At 33.1% G+C, this 19911-nt stretch overlaps 1 protein-coding gene across 4 annotated transcripts in view; it reads left to right on the top strand.

The window, feature by feature from the left end:
* The window catches only part of NIPBL (NIPBL cohesin loading factor), a 200867-nt gene that overhangs the window by 114181 nt on the left and 66775 nt on the right, over nt 1-19911 (top strand). For 3 of the 4 annotated variants that reach the window (XM_081826014.1, XM_006730414.2, XM_031024927.2), the window contains exon 10: nt 2602-4224. The exons of the other annotated variant lie outside the window; for it this stretch is intronic. In XM_081826014.1, the coding sequence (XP_081682140.1) occupies nt 2602-4224 (1623 nt within the window). The remainder of the gene's footprint in view (nt 1-2601; nt 4225-19911) is intronic. 4 annotated transcript variants of the gene reach the window in all.

Raw genomic sequence — 19911 nt, forward strand, 5'->3', positions numbered from 1 at the left:
TGTTGGTTTTGAAATTATGGTATCTTTTTGTATGCATTTTCTTCAGGACTGTATGCATTCTGATAGCTAAACTTATGGTACCCTGTGCTGAAAAGGGCTTAAAGATAATCAGTGTCCCAAATATTGAAATTATTCTTTATAGAGATGGCTTTCCATCATTAGGTGAAAGTTATGATGTAATGAAGACTGATAACAAAAGTGGATAGACAAAAGTGACGTGCAGATTCAGAGCCACTTTACAGGAATAAGTTCATGGTGGAACTGAATCAGATCAAGTGAATCAGACCTGCGTGCTCTTAACATATTCAAGAATCCTTGCAGCAGTAATGGAATTTTTCCCGGTTTTACCGAAGAGGTGACGTACTTTTCAATAGTTGAAAAATTAAAACTTTGTATTTAGCAATATATTGTGCATAATGGAAAAAATTACAAGATCTTCCCCAATCTTATTATATTACTCATGTGCAAATGCTTTCATATATTTTTATTATAAATAATCATAGCATCTATAGTTTAAGATAACTAAATCAAACATAACAATTTCTTTGAAATTAAACTATGCTAAATTTCTATTTTAATGATAAATGATAATTTGAAATGAGGTTAATTATCTAAAAACTCTTAAGTATTTTGTAATCCTTTAAATTTAGCCTTTAAGATATTTTAATGTTAATGTTCAGAAGAAAGACTGATTGCTCATATTAATAAAAGGATGAGCCACAGATTTCTTAAGAGAAATCTTAAAGATGCCTGAGTTCTGTGATGTCATTATTGTTCTTAAGTACACTTAGGTTACCATTTTAATGACTTTCACAAGCATGTTTCATTGAAAAATATAAAAATTTTCAACTAGATTATACTATTTCGATTTCTAGATTCTTGTCCTAAAGGTTTAAGGGTATAAGGTGATAAAGCATCCCATTTATGAGGTAATAATTATTTGGTGTGCCATATGGTAAGATGTAAAGATTATTTTGTGTGGCAGAACATTACAAAATAAAATTAAGGAAACATAAATTTAATATTCTGAGTGCTTTCTTCTTAAGTATTGAGGCAGAAAGTTTCTTATACGTTCTTACCAGGGTAGTTTTAACTGGGGAAAATAGTTAGATGATAAGATATTTTATTAATATTATCAGGTAGTTATTTTACAAATGGAGCATATGTGACGGTAGACTTGACTTCCAAGTAACTAAGAACCAGAATGACTTACTTCTACAAAAAAATTACTAGTAAATATTTGAGTTAAACTTTAGTAAAATATTTTACTAGACTTTAAGCTGGAATGGACTGCTGCTTCTTACTTTGAAAACAAAATGATGGAACTTTGGTGAATAAAAGCAACATTACCATTAAAAGTTTTTGTTTGTTTTTCAAACTTGGTTTTCTAACAATAAGAGGTTATTTTTTAACGGTCATTTTGACTTTTAACCTTGTTTCCTTAAATGATATTTGTCACATTAATGAATATCATAAGGGAATCTAGAGGTTCTCCTATAAAAATGATTTAAATGACTTTTAAAACAAAGCCAGGCAATTCAGAAGTAAATATTAAAGCAGACAAAACCTTAAGGTGCTATAATACAACTATTCCCAAGAACTAACTAGAGATTCAGTTTGTAGAAAATGACCTAGCAGCCTCTTGAGTCAAGTGGAATCATGCACAGAAATACATAACTTAAAAATACCTTGACATTTTATTGTGGTGGTAGATTTGTGTTTGTGTGTATTTTTGTCTTTACATTTCAGAATACCATAAATTATTTCTTACTGAGGCCAGTATATAGATCCCTATAACCTTACATTGAAGAACCAAAACATTTTTCTTAAGTGGAAGTTGCTTTTAAGACAGGATTTATCTAAAAAGTCCTTCTATGCGTCTCATTTTTATACTTATAATATTAATGTTTCCTTATTTTAAATATACTTCTAATGTGTGTTAGCTTTTAAATTCCATTTGTGCTGTTGACACCTTGAAGAATTTGAATCCTGGATCAAAGGTTAATGACAAACTATTAAACTCTCTTTTTTTCCCTTATTCTCCTCATTTACTTTTTTCAGTGGCATGATTTCTGTTTTCTTTTGGGTTTTATTCTTTTCCATACTTGTCTTACATGTTGTAAAAGCTTATGTTTCCTGTTTATTATGTTAGCAGTATGGGCACTTAGTAATTTTTGGTTCATGGTTAAATGATCTTAAATGAGAACGTGTGATTTATAACTGATTGCCTTATTCTTATGTAAAGAATCTGGTTTATCCTTTACATATACAAACATAAATATATGTTTGTATTTAATGTATTATAAGTTCTATTTATTTTATACTCTTGGGCTTATTTATATAATCAACAAATACACTGTTAAATTCTTGTTACTATAGTCACTAATATTTATTGAGGTACAGCAACCATGAATATTTCCTTAAACCTTGGTTTAAAAGTATTATGTGATTCATGCCTGCTATTTTATACATGCATATTGACATTTGCATTCACCACATTTAAAAAAACATTGTGACTTAAATATCAAAGTCCATATGGCTTTTAATAAGATAAGAATATATGTCTATTACTGATACTGAATATTTATCTTTAAATTTCAGATAAGCCTTTGAAAAAAAGAAAACAAGATTCTTACCCACAGGAGGCTGGGGGTGCTACAGGAGGTAATAGACCAGCTTCTCAGGAGACGGGTTCTACGGGAAATGGGTCAAGGCCAGCATTAATGGTTAGCATTGATCTTCATCAGGCAGGAAGAGTGGACTCTCAGGCTTCTATAACTCAGGATTCAGACTCCATAAAAAAGCCTGAAGAAATCAAACAATGTAATGATGCACCTATTTCTGTTCTCCAGGAAGATATTATTGGAAATCTTAAAGCTACACCAGAAAACCATCCTGAGACTCCTAAAAAAAAGTCTGATTCTGAGCTTTCAAAGAGTGAAATCAAACAAAATGAAAGATTGGCAGAATCTAAACCAAATGAAAACAGATTGGTGGAGACAAAATCAAGTGAAAGTAAGTTAGAAACTAAAATTGACACACAAACAGAAGAACCTAAACAGAATGAGAGCAGAACAACTGAATCCAAACAAAATGAGAGCACCACATCTGAACCTAAACAGAATGAAAATAGACTGTCTGACATAAAACCAAATGACAACAAACAAAATAACGGCAGATCAGAAACAACAAAGGCAAGACCCGAAACCCCAAAGCAAAAGGGTGAAAGCCGACCTGAAACTCCAAAACAAAAGAGTGATGGGCGCCCTGAAACCCCAAAACAGAAGGGTGATGGCCGACCTGAAACTCCAAAGCAGAAAGGTGAGGGCCGACCTGAAACTCCAAAGCAAAAAAATGAAGGTCGGCCTGAAACACCAAAACATAGGCATGAAAATAGGAGAGATTCTGGAAAGCCATCAACAGAGAAAAAACCTGAAGTGTCTAAACATAAACAGGATATTAAATCTGATTCACCTCGGTTAAAATCAGAACGAGCTGAAGCCTTAAAGCAGAGACCTGATGGGCGATCTATTTCTGAGTCATTAAGACGTGACCATGATAGTAAACAAAAATCAGATGACAGGAATGAATCAGAGCGACATCGGGGGGATCAGTCGAGGGTTCGAAGACCAGAAACGTTGAGATCCTCTAATAGAAATGAACATGGCATTAAATCTGATGGTTCAAAACCTGATAAACTAGAAAGAAAACATAGACATGAATCAGGGGACTCAAGGGAAAGACCATCTTCTGGGGAGCAAAAATCAAGGCCTGACAGTCCTCGTGTTAAACAAGGAGATTCTAATAAATCAAGATCTGATAAGCCTGGTTTTAAATCACCAAATAGTAAAGATGACAAAAGGACAGAGGGTAATAAGACTAAAGTAGACAGTAATAAAGCACACCCTGACAATAAGGCAGAATTTCCAAGTTATTTGTTGGGGGGCAGGTCTGGTGCATTGAAAAATTTTGTCATTCCAAAAATCAAGAGGGATAAAGATGGTAATATTACTCAGGAGACAAAGAAAATGGAAATGAAAGGAGAGCAGAAAGACAAAGTAGAAAAAATGGGATTAGTTGAAGATCTAAATAAAGGAGCTAAGCCTGTAGTTGTCCTGCAAAAACTATCTTTGGATGATGTTCAGAAACTTATTAAAGATAGAGAAGATAAATCAAGAAGTTCCCTTAAACCTATCAAGAATAAGCCATCAAAGTCAAATAAAGGTAAGAATACTTACACTGATGTCATTTGTATTCTAATCAGTTTTTGTTTAAGTTTTAGGGTTACTAAGGATTTTAAAAAATGGAAACTTATAAAAATTGAAACACTGCTATAGGAAAATATAACATTTATATAAAACAATAATGAATTGTTTTCAGTAATATAAATAAAAAGTTGTCAGTGAAAATTCTTTGTCTTCCATCCCTACTTGAACTACTCACTGTGGTCATAATTTTTACTTTGGTACACAGCGATATGTTCTTTTGCTATTTAGTTATTTCAGGTATTTTTGAAAATTGCTTGTTAATCAAGTGAATTATTAGAATGAATATATGTAACAACTTTCTAAAAAGTTATTTAGACTAAAGAGGTGTTCCATTCTACAAGGAGGTAGTAAATTGAATTTTAATTTCTAATATCTCAGTAAAGCTATATGATATACAAAAATCAATGTTATAAGCTCTTAAGAATATTGTCTTACACTATTTTCTTACATACATATCTCTGAGTTAATTATTGATGCATAGTTTAAATTTATATAATTTAGAAAGTTATAGAAAGGTTACTTCCCTTTTTGTGGGAGAGGTGGTCAGTTACAGATATTTTATTTAAAAAATACATAGTTTTGCCCCTTTTGTCTTAGGAATGGTATTCACCTCTTAAATCAGATTAAATCATTAGATGGTGAGGTTTGGGAGTGGTTTTTTTGTTTTGTTTATTGTATGGTTGCTGAGTTAAATTCTATGGTTACCTGAGTAGTAGTATTTCCAGGAAAAAGTCTTAAGTGTTGAAAATACAATGGGCAGTCTGTGCAGCAAATACAGTTTTGTGTTTCTTTGTATACTACTTTTAAAGTATCTATCTGCATGTATATACACACACATACATATATAATTTGATGATGGTATGTGGCAAGACCTATGAAGCCCATGCAATATAAATACATGAAGACACTGATTTTAAGGCAGTAGAGGTAAAAGTTTGATTTTTAAGTTCTCATTCTGTGAAAGAGATTCATTAAAACTTAGATTTATATTTAAAATATATTTATATTTTAAATATTTATATTTAAAAATTTATATTTACTTATAAATATATGAAATTCTTGAATTGTGCTATTCCATAGGATAGTCACTAGCCTCTTTAGCTATATTTAAATGGAAATTAGTCTAAATAAAATTAAGAATTCATATCCTCAATAGCCACATGAGGCAAGTGGTTTCCTTAATAACACAGCTAGAGAATATTTGCATCATCACAGAAAGTTGTATTGCATAGTACCTGCAGTGTATTAGGAAATCCAGAAAGTGTAATGCTTATTATTATTTTTGTAAAATGTTGTATCTTGTCTACCAAAAAAATCTCAATGAAAACAGTGTCACCACGAAGAGCTGTATTCAAAGAAGTGACTTGTCATAATCAGTCCTTTTTTATTATTACTTGGTCTTTTATCAAATGTTTACTTTTTCACTGTTTTTTGGTTTTATTTTTCAAAAATGAAAAAAGATTGTCTTTATCACTAATATTTGTACTTCTCTAGTGAAGTTTTCAGATTTTATATTATTGCAATCAGACTTAACAAAAAATTAAGACTTCAGTTTTAACTAATAAATAGTTTTTATTGTTTAACTTGAATGCATCTCTTTAGAATTACTTGTTTATATAAAAGAAGTTGTTAGAATGTAGTGGCCAGAGCTAGAATTTTCTTTTAGATAAAGATTGTTTTTAAAACTTTCACTGAAACTTTGGGAGTGGCTTTTTACAGTATAAACTAAAGAGTATAGGTATACAATTTTAGAAGAGTCAGATGGAAAGATGGAAAGTGGTACCCTCTTGTCCCTTGATCTGGACCATCTTTTTCTCCCCTTCCATCTGTCAGCTTATGCTAGCCTCGCTTTCTAAGCTCTGTCCTAACAAAGAATCTTTACACTGAGCATCAAGAAATGAATATAGCTCCTAATACAGTACTCCTAATAGTAACTGCTGTACTCTTTCCCATGGTTTTCTCATTGCCTGTGAATGTAAACTTTTTAATACTAATCCATGTTTCTCCTAAATGTACTTTTAACACCAATGTATATACTTGATATGTTCATGTTAGTAAGTAGGCTATCTGGGTGTATCTGCCTGTTAGAGTAGGGGGTGTGTGGTGGGTGCGTGCGCGTGTGTGTGTACATGTGCAGGTACGTATATATACACACATGTATTACAAGATCTGCAATTATAATTAAGTGGACCTTTTCATCAAAAAATACTATTTTAATGCTTAAATTCACTTCAGGACCCCATGTAGGTATCATTTAGGTTTATTTATACCTTAGAATTCATATCTGTTCTTTTTTAATGTACTAATTTTGGTTTTATTTTAGATCTCTGCTACTAAGTTAGCAATAGCAGAATTACATAATAGTGAATTTTTTAAATTACAAGCATGGGAAGCACAGTTGTGGATTATTGGCCCTTTGTATAATACACATTACTTGGGATTTTCTTTTGGAGAGTCACAGAATCACATATTCTGACATGTTGGTGGTGTTTTTCTAAGTAAAGGAATTAGATTGACTATTATTGAGATACTTCAGTGGTTGATTTCTCAGGCCAAAATTCTTGGTAGGTTTTCCTTTCTTGGAAGAGCCATGAAATTCCATCTTTTTAAATATTTTACCTGATGTCCATATTTAAAATAATCATTCTTTAGGGTCATTTAAAATTCCTTGAGTATGCTTTAAGCTGATGAATTTAGAATGGTAGGGATATAGATTTATGACTTAATATATATTACTTACTTTTGTCATTGTGTGAACATATTAAATGTAAAAGTGACATAGTTAAATTTTATTTGATTTCTGTGGGGACATGTGTATGTATCTAGCATAATACCTAGTACATAATTAGAGCATATTAAATAGCTGTTGAATGACTGTATTGACACCATGTTTCAGAAGAGGCTTTGTGTGCAGATTAAAATTGTGTATTCATCTTTTATGTTCCCACCAATAGACCCTAGCTCAAGAGCTACACAATTTTCATCTTTCTGTTCCCTAAACTTTGTAATAACTCTTTTCACCCTGTCAACTACGTACTTTTTGTTAAGGTCCCAAGGAGATTTACTCTTACTTATGTCTGTTTAATTACCCTTTCCCTTTATTTTGCTGTTATAGATTGGCTCAGTATCACTTCTGTTCTCATCCTGCTTCTGTCATCTTTTGTCTTCTTACCATCCTTGTTTTTTCCTTCTCAAGCAGGGGATGGATATGGAGAACCAACATAATCTTTGTAAAACCTTTTAAATTTTTAAAATTTCATCTATTATAGGGGTTCCTGGGTGGCTCAGTCATTGCGCGTCTGCCTTCGGCTCAGGTCATGATCCCAGAGTCCTGGGATCGAGCCCCACATCAGGCTCCCTGCTCGGCGGGAAGCCTGCTTCTCCCTCTCCCACTCCCTCTCTCGCTGTGTTCCCTCTCTCCCTGTGTCTCTCTCTGTCAAATAAATAAAAATCTTTAAAAATAAATAAAAATAAATAAAATTTCTTCTATTATAATATACTTCAGTCAGTATATTAAATGCCAAAAATAATATATTTATTGAATTCTTTTTATTCAGAATATTATCCTAATATACCTTAATGTACAATATGTCTCCAATTAAAATAATAAAAAGTTTGTGAGGTCTTTAAGACTGGCATGTTATGTGTTGTTAACAGTAATTACAAACATTAACAATTTGATTTGGGTTATTTACAATTCCAGAGTGTCTCACAATATTTTACCTTTATATCCAAGGAAATAATATTTTTGTTTTTCCTTCACCTACTTTCTCCCAACTAGTTTATTGTTTTACATCACTTGCATTCAATACTTCTAAGAAATATCCCATACCATCCGTATTTGAGATCATGGCCTTTAAACAGTTACTGAAAATGGTTTTCACTGGGTATGTGTACTAATGTCCCAGCTCAAATAGTCAATAGTGTTTAAATTGTAGTGTTCATTTGATTAGATAGTAGTTGCAGTCACATTTGGGGCAGTTATTTCCCCTCAGTTATTACTATACCAGTTACACTACTCAGTGTTGATCATGAAAGTACATTAACTGGTTGCCTTTTATTTTATGTGGCACTGAACAATCTAGTTGGATTGTGTTTAGGATTCTAGGCTTCTGTAAGTTTGAGAGAAAGTACTGTATCTGAGTGAATTTTTGACATAGTTGATGATTTCTAAGTTGAAGAATTCTTAGTAAAGTGGATATGATTGTAATATTCAAAATCTTTAATAGTGCTTCAGTGGAAATTTATTGTGGTTCATTTGAACAGTTTTATAAAATGCTTTTCAAAAAACTCAAATTTTCAGTTTCTGCAAAGACCTTACTATCATTGGTATCTTTAGGAAACATTTGGAGAATATTTATTACAGAAGTTGGCATAATATATACCTAACCATTGTTGGGTGTAATTTTTACAGCAGTATTTTGAAAACTTGTTCATGATTTCTGTTCGTAGAAAAATTTTGGTTCACATTTTGCTTAATAGATAATTGATACTGATTTAAAGAGATTAAGTAAAATTTTTTTAATAAGAAGTAAATGTATTAAAATTTACTAATGGTGTTTTTGCTCCTTCTCATTCCATTTCTCAAGCCAGTCCAAGGACATAGCTTCTATAAGGTTTTCCTGTATGTTAAAAATAGGCATATGGTTGAGGGGTAAATAAGGTAAATAAATAATGTGGAAGAACCTCCTATTTATGAAGAAACAGTCATTACTCTAACATACTGAATTCCTTCTTACTCTAAAAAAAGTTACTGAAATCCTCCCTTGTAAGAGCCTGATACCTATGCTAAGATAATGGATATCTACTTGATAGATCATAGTATAATATTAAATCGTTATAATCGTCATAAATCGTTAACATAATATTGTAGTAATCTAATATTATTATATAGTTTCATGTACAGTTGACCTTCTGACAGCATGGAGGGTAGGGGCGCTGGCCCCACACACTTGAAAATCCACATAGAACTTTTGACTCTGCAAAAACTTAACTACCAGTGACCTGCTATTGACCAGAAGCCTTACTGATAACATAAACAATTGATTAACACATATTTTGTATTTGTATGTATTATATATTGTACTCTTACAATAAAGTAAGCTAGAGAAAAGAAAACATTACTAAAATCATAAGGAAGAGAAAATACATTTATAGTGCTGTACTGTATTTATTGGAAAAAATCTGTGTGTAAGTGGACCTGTGTAGGTCATACCCATGTTATTCAAGGTCAACTGTATGTATAATATAAGACATAGTATAATTGAGTATAGTATGTCAAGTAGGTATTCATTATCTTAACAGCTATTATCATCCTCTTACAGAGGAGGGCTTCAGTAACTTTTTTTTTTAGAATAAGAGAATTCACTATATTAGAGTAATAGAGTAACAGTATATAACACACTATATGATATAATACAATGTAATGTGGAATTTTAAATCTGGATCCCCTCCTCTACCCACAAAAATTAGCCTTCTCTGGCTTCTGATGTTGAAAATTGAAAATTCTCCATTAAGTTCATTATAAATGATAGTACAAAGAGCACTGGTATCAGAATCTTGAATAAATTGTAGCCTTTCAAAGCCTTGGTTCATTCACTTTTAAAATGGAGAAACCAGTTTTCTTCCTACCTTATTCAGTTATGAGGACCAAAATCAATCTTACAAAAAGAGCCAAAACCTGTCCAGTTTTTTTATATGAAGAAATGTGATCATGCCATTTTTAATTGAATTTATCTAATGAAGAGAGTAATTTTTTAAAATAAATCATTTTATGTATATATATTTTATAGTCAGAGTATATTTGGAGACATTGCTACCACCATTTCTTTATTTTTTTTTTTTTTAAGATTTTATTTATTTGTCAGAGAGAACACAAACGGGGAGCTGCAGGCAGAGGGAGAAGCAGACTCCCTGCCGAGCAAGGAGCCCAATGTGGGGGACTCGATCCCAGGACTCTGGGATCATGACCTGAGCTAAAGGCAGATGCTTAACCGACTAAGCCACCCAGGCATCCCCATTTCTTTATTTTTTGAAATATATTTAACATATAACATTTTATTAAAGTGTATAAAAATGATTTGATATATGTATATATTGTGAAATGATTATTACAGTAAGGTTAGTGAGCTTTCATTACCTCACATAGTTCTGTTTTTTTCCTTGTGATGAAAACTTTTAAGATTTACTATCTTAGCAACTTTCAAATATACAATATAGTATTGTTAACTATAGTCACCTTGGTGCACATTACATCCCCATAAATTATTTATCTTGTAACTGGAAGTTTTTACCTTTTGACCACCTGTACCCGTTTCACCCACCAGTCACCTCCCACCCCTGTCTCTGGCAACCACCAGTCTGTTCTCTGTTTCTGTGAGTTGTTTTTTTATATTCCACATATAAGTGAGATCATAACAGTATTTGTCTTTCACTGTCTAACTGACTTCTCTTAGCATAATCCCTCAGGGTACATCCTTGTAGTTGCAAATGATATGATCTCCTCCTTTTTATGGGTAAATAATATTCCATTGTGCGTGCATGCATATACACCATTCTTTATTCATTTGTCAATAAACTAAACAACTTAGGTTGTTTCCATGTCTTGGCTATTGTAAATAATGCTTCAGTGATCATGGGTCGGGGCAGGCTATGGTGATATCTCTTTGAGACAGTGATTTCATTTCCTTTGGATATATACCCAGAAGTGGGTATTGCTAGATCATATGGTAGTTCTGTTTTCAATTTTTTGAGGAACCTCCCTACTGTTTTTCGTAGTGGCTGCACCAATTTATATTCCCGCCAACAGTGCACAAGGTTACATTTTCTCCACATTCTCACCAGCACTTGTTACCGATTATCTTTTTGCCATTCTAACAGGTGTAGCTCCTTATGGTTTTGATTTGCATTATCTTGATGATTAGTGATGTTGAGCATCTTTTCATATACTTGTTGACCATCTATATGTCTTCTTTGAAAAATGTCTATTCGGATCTCTACTCATTTTTTAATCAGATTGTTTTGTTTTGTTTTGCTGTTGAGTTGTAAGTTCTTCATAGATTTTAGATATTAACCTCTGATCAAATATATGATTTGCACATATTTTCTCCTATTCAGTAGGTTGCCTTTTCATTTTGTTGGTGGCTTCCTTTGCTCTGTAGAAGCTTTTTAGTGTGATGTAGTACCGCTTGTTTATTTTTGCTTTTGTCGCCTTTGCTTTGGTATCAAATCCAAAAAAACCATTGCAAAGACCAGTGTCCAGGAGCTTACCATCTATGTTTTCTTCTAGGAGTTTTGTGGTTTCAAGTCATATGTTCAAATCTTTAATTCATTTTGAGTTGGTTTTTGTGTATAATGTAAGATAGTGGTCCAGTTTCATTCTTTTGCATGTAGCTGTCCAGTTTTTCTAGCACCATTTATTAAAATGACTATCCTTTCGGGCACCTCCGTGGCTCAGTTGGTTAAGCGACTGCCTTCGGCTCAGGACATGATCCTGGATCATGCCCACATTGGGCTCCCTGCTCAGCGAGGAGCCTGCTTCTCCCTCTAACCCTCCCCCCTCTCATGTACTCTCTCTCTCTCTCTCATTCTCACTCTCTCAAATAAATAAATAAATCTTTAAAATAAATAAATAAATAAAATGACTATCCTTTCTTCATTGAATATTCTTGGCTACTTTTTTGTAAGTTAATTGACCATATATGCCTGAATTTATTTCTGAGTTCTCTGTTCCATTGATATATGTGTCTGTTTTGATGCCAATATTATACTGTTTTGATTACTATAGCTTTACAACATAGTTTAAGATCAGGAAGCATGGTGCCCCAAGGTTTGTTCTTCTTTCTTAAGATTGCTTTGCCTATTTATTTCATGGTTCTGTATAAACTTTAGGGTTGTTCTTTTTCTATAAAAAAAATATTGAAATTTTGATAGGGATTGCATTGAATGTGTAGATGGCTTTGGGTAGTATGGACATTTTTATAGCATTAATTCTTCTAATCCACGAGTGTAGAAATTTGTTAGCATTTATTTGTCTCTTCAGTTCCTTTCATCAGTGTTTTCTAGTTTTCGGTGTACGGATCTTTCACCTCCATGGGGAATTTATTCCTTGATATTTTATTTTTTTGGATGCAATTATAAATGGACTGTTTTCTTAATTTCTCTTTCTGATAGTTTGTTAGTGTATCAAAATGCAGCTGATTTTTGTATATTGATTTTGTATCCTGCAACCTTATTTGTTTATTAGTTCTAACAGGTTTTTTGGCGGAGTCTTTGGGGTTTTCTATATATAATATCATGTAATCTGCCAATAGAGACAATTTCCTTTCTGGTTTGGATGCCATTTATTTATTTATTTATTTATTTATTTATTTATTTATTTATTTTCTTGCCTAATTGCTCTGCTCTGGCTAAGACTTCCAGTACTATGCTGAATAAAAGTGGCGAGATTGGGCATCTTTATCTTGTTCCTCATCTTGGAAAGCTTTTCACCATTGAGTATGATAATAGCTGTGGGCTTGTCATATGTGGCCTTTAGTATGTTAAGGTACATTTCCTCTGTACATAGTTTGTTGAGTTTTATGGGTTGTTTTTTTTTTTTTTTATCATGAATGAATGTTGAATTTTCTAAAATGCTTTTCTGTATCTATTAAGATGATCATATGATTTTTATCATTCATTTTGTGAATGTATATCACATTGATTGGTGGATTTTGAACCATTCTGCAATAAATCCCACTGGATTGTGGTATATAATCCTGTTTCTTTTAATGTGTTATTAAATTCTGTTTGCTATTATTTAGTTGAGAACTTTGAATCTATATTTATCATGAGTAGAAGAGTATTGGCCTGCAATTTTTTTTTAACGTAGGCTCCATGCCCAGTGTGGAGCCCAGTGCTGGGCTTGAACTCACAACCCTGAGATCAAGACCTGATCTAAGATCAAGAGCCGGAAGCTTAACCAACTGAGCCACCCAGGCGTCCCTTGGCCTATAATTTTCATTTCTTGTAGTGTCCTTTTCTGGTTTTGGTATCAGGGTAATGCTGGCTTTAGATGTGTTCTCTCCTTTCCTTCCTCTTCTGTTTTTGGAAGTGCTTGAAAAGAATTAGTATTCATTCTTTTTTGTTAGAATTCACCAGAGAAGTTGTCTGGTCTGGACTTTTCTTTGTTGGGAAGATTTTGATTACTAATCCAGTCTCCTAATAATTCATCTCTTCAGATTTTCTGTTTCTTCATGAGTCAATCTTGGTAGGTTATATGTTTCTAGGAATATAAATATATATATATTTTAGGATCCTTTGTGTGGTATCCATTTTGATGTCTCTTCTTTTGTTTATAATGTTATTTATTTGATTCCTCTTCCTTTTTTTCTTGGTAAGTGTATAGCTAAAGTTTTGTCTATTTTGTTTATCTTTTCAAAAATTCAGCTCTTAGTTTCATTGATCTTTTCTATTTTTAGTCTATTTCATTTATTACTGCTTTAGTATTTAGTATCTCCTATTAAATTTGGGCTTTTTCTTTTTCTAGTTCATTAAGACATAAAGTTAGGTTGTGCTTCCATTATTTATTTTTCTCTCTGTATATACATATCAAGGAAAGGATTATTTGATCCCTGTTTCTTCTTATAGTTCTTCTTCATAGTGATATAATATGTACACTTTGATGAAATCTTTGTAGTACCAATGTCAATATCAAAACTGTGGTGCTTAAAACCAGATTTTTCTTAGAATCTTTTCTTCTGTCTACTTCATTCATAATAGTGTTTTTTCAGTTGCTACAAACCAAATCCTTGGTATTTGTCTTCATTAAATAAACCAATTTTCAGTGACCTAAAATGTACAGAATATAACTGTAGTAACTGCACTGGCAAGGTGGGTACTTTGTTCCAATTTGAATTAAAGTATGACTTGATATAGATCAGGGGTCAGTAGACTTTCTCTAAAGGCCCAGATTGTAAATATTTTAGGCTTTGTGGGCCACTTATCTTTAACATTGTAATACAAAAGCAACCATAGACAACATGTAAATAATTGTGTGTCGATGTATTCTAATAAAACTTTATATACAGAAACATGTGGTGGGCAAATTTGACCCCACAGGCTATAGTTTGCTAAGCCTACTATAGATATAAAATTGAAATTTTAATGTAGGTGAATCTGATAACTAGATTATTTATTCTATAGCAAATGAGACCTAAAATTTGGATTTTCCACTGCCATTTGAGTATTTGTGTGTATATAAAAGGATTCATCTAGAATGAGTTTTGAAGTAGTTTTCTAGTTCTTTTCCAGTATTTATGAATGTAGTATGAAATTTGCCAAATACAATATTTTAAGCAGGATATTTAATATCTGAGAGTACTTCATTTAGTGGGGCTAAATATATTATTAATATGTTAATATATAATTAATATATAAAATATAAATATATAACAAGTATATACAGACTTAAATTGCTTTTAAAATACCTTATACTTGTTACATGTCAATTATTAAATCTTATCTTTCACTTTGTGGAAAAACTTCTCTATAATTATCAATATAGAACAACTAAGAACTGCTTTCAGGATTTAGGAAAGAATTTTCAGCTGGGAAAAGATATTAAAATAGATAAAACTGATCTAAACATCTTCATAGAACTTTTTTGTTGTGTAAATTTTCTTGGAATAAATTTCCATGAATAGTATAAAAGGGTTAAAGGATTTTAACCCCTTTTGCTGTGTGTTATATATTCTACACAAGTTAGCTGATCCTGAGTGTATACATTTCAGTAAACTATAAGCAGGCCTACAGAACTCAAAAACAAAGTCTGAATCATTTCATATCATCTCAAACACTTTATGCATAGCAGTCAACTCCTATGCATAGCAGTCAACTCCTAAAGGCATTGCTGTGTAAAGCAGTGATCTTTTCAATAATGATCATGAGTCAAGAAGTTGTCTCATTGTTTTTCTTGGGGGATGGGTTGGGGGGTTGGGTTTTTGTGGATTTTTTAAAAAGGTTTATTTATTTATATGAGAGACAGAGAGAGAGAGTATGAGGGAAGGAGCAGAGGGAGAGAATCTTCAGGCTGACTCTCCGCTGAGCGCAGAGCCCAGCCCAGTGCGGGGCTCAGTATCATGAGATCACGTGACCCCATGAGATCACGACCTGAGTCAAAACCAGGAGTCCAACACTTCACCAACTGAGCCACCCAGATGCCCCAAGAAGTTGTCTTATTAAAAGAGGTGGATACAGTGCTTATTAGAAGATTTACATCAAAAACAGAAAAGTAATTTCTGAGTAATCTAAGATTTTATTGTAATGGGACTTCAGAAATGAAACAGCAACTTTTATATCAGAATTATAGGCATAGATAATTAAGCTCTCTGATACAAGATAGTCACTGTCCTGGGGCACCTGGGTGACTCAGTCGGTTAAGCATCTGCCTTCTGCTCAGGTCACGATCCCAGGGTGCTGGGATTAAGCCCTGAGTCGGGCTCCCTGCTCAGCAGGAAGTCTGCTTGTCCGTCTCCTTTTCCTTCTGTGCTTTCACTGTCTCTCTCTCTCTCTCTCTCAAATAAATAAAATCTTTTTTAAAAACCCAAGGTAGTCACTATCCTATCAACTTATAATGAGTAAAATCAATTTAATTTTAAACGTTTTATTCAAATTATTCTTTATCTTTAATCAAACCTATAGCTTAAACAGTAGGAAGAGTCCACACATTGAGTTTGATTAACCTAGAAGGAACTTTTCAATTTGAATTGACTCAACTATTTTGAAAGGACTGGCAACCATAAAACATAAAAGACTTTAAAACTTTTGTGATTGTGCCCTAAGAAATAAAATGCATGTTGTGACCTAATGCACACATACAGGCACATATTAACAATCGCTGTACTACAAGCAAAAAACTGACATTTTCACTTTCATTTTAAAACAACTGCTAGTCAAGACCCACAAAACTGATTTCACAAGATGCTTATGGGCCATAACCTGCAACTTAAAAATTGCTGTTTAACATTGAAAAGGAGACTTGCCAGTTCTTAGGTTGTAACATTCTTTGTGTAGTGATTATATAATGGTTCTTTGCATTAGTTTCTGTATTTCTCAAAGACTATGAGAAAGAGAATAGCTGCAGATTTGACCCTGACCACCCCTCCCTAGCCAAAGATGAGTTCAACTACTAGTCTTTCCTTAAAAAAAATCTTTTTTTAAAAATTTTTTTATAATCCTGAATAAGCATTATTAGGCCTTCAGCCAGTACCTGGGGTCTCTTTGCCTCTTATCAAAATTAAGGCAACTTTATACCAGATTATCTCATTATGCATGACTTCATTTATCCTAAACCATTACAAAAAAAGCAAACCTCTCTATTTCCTGACTCTTTTCTTCTAGGGGAGGTAGTCTACCTGATGCTCTCTTCCCTTAAATTAAGACTTCATCCTCAGTTACAAACAGATCCTCCCTTCTTATTACCCTGATGACTGTTAACATCTACAGTAGAAAGCTGTGAGTTTCACTTCCCTCATTTTCATTCAGTGAAGGAGCCTTAGCACTAAAAAGTAGACTCTCCTTTCTCCTAGTTTGCTATTGCTCCTTCCAAGTACAGTTGATGCTTGAACAACATGGAGGCTAGGGGCACTCACCCTCCAACACACAGTCAAAAATCCATGTAGAACTCTTGACTCCTCCCAAATTTACTGATAGCCTGATGTTGACCAGGAAGCCTTAAAAATAACATAAAGTCGACTAATACATATTTTGTATGTTACATATATACTGTACTCTTACGATGAAGTAAGCTAGAGAAAAAGTGTTATTAAGAAAATCATAAGGAAAAGAAAATACTTTTACAGAACTATACTGTATGAAAAAAAAAAATTTGGCATAGAAGTGGACCCATGCAGTTCAAACCTGTGTTGTTTAGGGATCAACTATAATTGCTAAAATACAGATGTCAGAGTTCTTCCCCTAAGGTCATTGTTTTGTGTCCTCAAAACTTTTTTTTTTTAATGTTACGTTAGTCACCGTACAGTACATCATTAGTTTTTGATGTAGTGATCCACGCTTCATTGTTTTCGTATAACACCCAGTGCTCCATTCAGTATGTGTCCTCCTTAATACCCATCACCAGGCTAACCCATCCCCCCACCCCCCTCGCCTCTAACACCCTCAGTTTGTTTCTCAGAGTCCTCAAAACTTTTGACACCAATCTTCCATATCCCTGTATTCACGGAGGATTTGGCACAGGCTTCCTCTTTACCCCTAGTACTGCCATCAGGTTATAACCTTGGGGTCCCTGTGAAAGGAACATTCAATGTCTGGTCTCATAGTTGAACCACACATTTTTTTTACTATTTCTCTTTAGGTTGCTGCTTTTTGTTTATACCTCCCAACTGTTACCATATTTCAGGGCTATGTAATCTGCAGTTTATGCTCCTTGGTTGTACTTCTTAACAGTGGCTTCAAATAAAGATGTAGGCTTGCATTTAGGAACCATTTCCACCAAAAAATATGTATCTTCAAACCATATTAACCCACGTAGGGTCACAAGATGGGCCGATTGACAACATACACTACAAAATTTTTATTTTCTTTTGCCTCTCATTAAAGATCCATTTGATGCTACTCCCCTGTAATTTGTGTAGGTTATTCTAAGAATTGTCACTTAACTACATTATACCTAAGATGTTTTTTATGGCTTACATAATTTGGAGGTTTATGTGAGTTTCATGGTTTGTTTCTGAATATTGTCTGAATCTTCAGTCCTAAAGAGTTCATTAATTGAGGTGGTTTATTTTAATCTTGGGGTTTTTCACTTAACACACATTTTTAGTTATCAGATTAGTGACTCTCAGACTTTTAGTAGTCTGGTTTTAATAATCTGCTCATTGTGCTAATAGGAGTGATTTATACTTGAATCCAAGATTAATAAATGTAGGCACATCTATGCTTCTAGATGTGCTAAATTTTAGATAGTATAGCTCTCCTAAGTTTAGCCTTATGAGAGCTAGAAAATAGAGGTGTGCTGTGTCTATTATATATCTACAAAAGCTGAAAGTGTAGTACTTCACAAAAAATAACATTATCCTCTCAAGCCAATAACTTAAAATTTTATGGTAATTCAAACACCTGATTTAGAGAATAAAGTAACTGGGATGGGAGAAATGAGGTGAGAAAGATAATCATAAAGTACGAGCAATCTGAAGTTTTTAAGAACAAATAACTCCACAAACAACAATAACTTATAAAATCATTGTGTTGAGAAATAGACATTATTTTTTCATTTAAAAGATTATTTCCTAATTCACGGGAAAGAACATAACCAAGTACGTCATAGGCACCATTTGAGGTACTCACTGTTTATTCATATCAATTGAAGCTGAGTCAGTTATTCAATCCTTGATAATGTATTAAACACGCTGATTGTGAGTATAGGAAAGTCAAATATTTTATCTCTTAACCTTTGTAATCAAGGGACCTGGCTGAATCAGTTTATAAAGTGTTTTACTAAAAGGAAGAAAGGTGGTTTAATTCAGAAAATGCATAAACCTGTGGAATAGGTGTTTCTATTCAAAATGAAAGAGGGTTTACTTTTGGAGGATGGTACATTGAGAGACATTACCCCCCATTGCTGGATTTTTTTTTCTTTAAGTTGGGTCATCTTCAGAAATTAAACATTTGGTCTTTGAATTATGTTGCTGTAACTTTCAGAGTTCTACAGATGTTAAAATGATCTACAGAATACAAAAGCTCTTAAATTTGATAGCATTCTTTTTAATTTAGGGAATAAGAGATGGTAAATTACAATGAATAAACTTTGATGCCTGCTTTATGAAATATATGATGTAAGTTTTCTGTGTCTGGCTGTTGTGAGGAATTTTTTTTTTTTTAAAGAGAGAAAGAAGAGAGCAGACTCCTTGCTCTGGGGATATAATAAACCATTGTAAAGAGAGTACAAGTACCAATACATAGATTGACCCTTGATTATTTTTGTATATTTATCTGTATATTATAATTCTGGGATATTAGTATCAGGTCAGTATATGTCTCTGAGAATGGGAATTTAGTCTAAGCAGAACATAATCAGAGAAATCTGCTTTCTAAAAAATTTCATGATGGACTAAGGGCCAAATACTTTGGGTTGTCTATATTTAAATACCCAAAAAGGTTTATAACATTTTAGGTAGTACAAAAAAGAAAGCAGTTTCATTTCTTAAAATTTGGGAAAGTCTTCATTTGCCTATAAAATATAGTAATTCAGAAACTATACAGGAAGTACACTTGTAAGTGATCATAGGAAATTATGAATGACAGGCAATCAAAAAGCATTTATTAACCATTAACATATACATACTAAATATTATAGGTCATGTGGAAAGGGGAGATAAATACTAGAAAACATGATCCTTCTATCAAAAAAAACACATTTAATTAGAGGTGTTCAAGACATTAAGGACCTGGGCGCCTGGGTGGCTCAGTTGGTTAAGCGACTGCCTTCGGCTCAGGTCATGATCCTGGAGTCCCGGGATCGAGTCCCGCATCGGGCTCCCTGCTCAGCAGGGAGTCTGCTTCTCCCTCTGACCCTTCCCCCTCTCATGCTCTCTCTCTATCTCATTCTCTCTCTCAAATAAATAAATAAAATCTTTAAAAAAAAAAA

The sequence above is a fragment of the Leptonychotes weddellii genome, chromosome 7 (genome assembly GCF_054177405.1).
Source record: "Leptonychotes weddellii isolate Sample4059 chromosome 7, ASM5417740v2, whole genome shotgun sequence".
Lineage (NCBI taxonomy): Eukaryota > Metazoa > Chordata > Mammalia > Carnivora > Phocidae > Leptonychotes > Leptonychotes weddellii.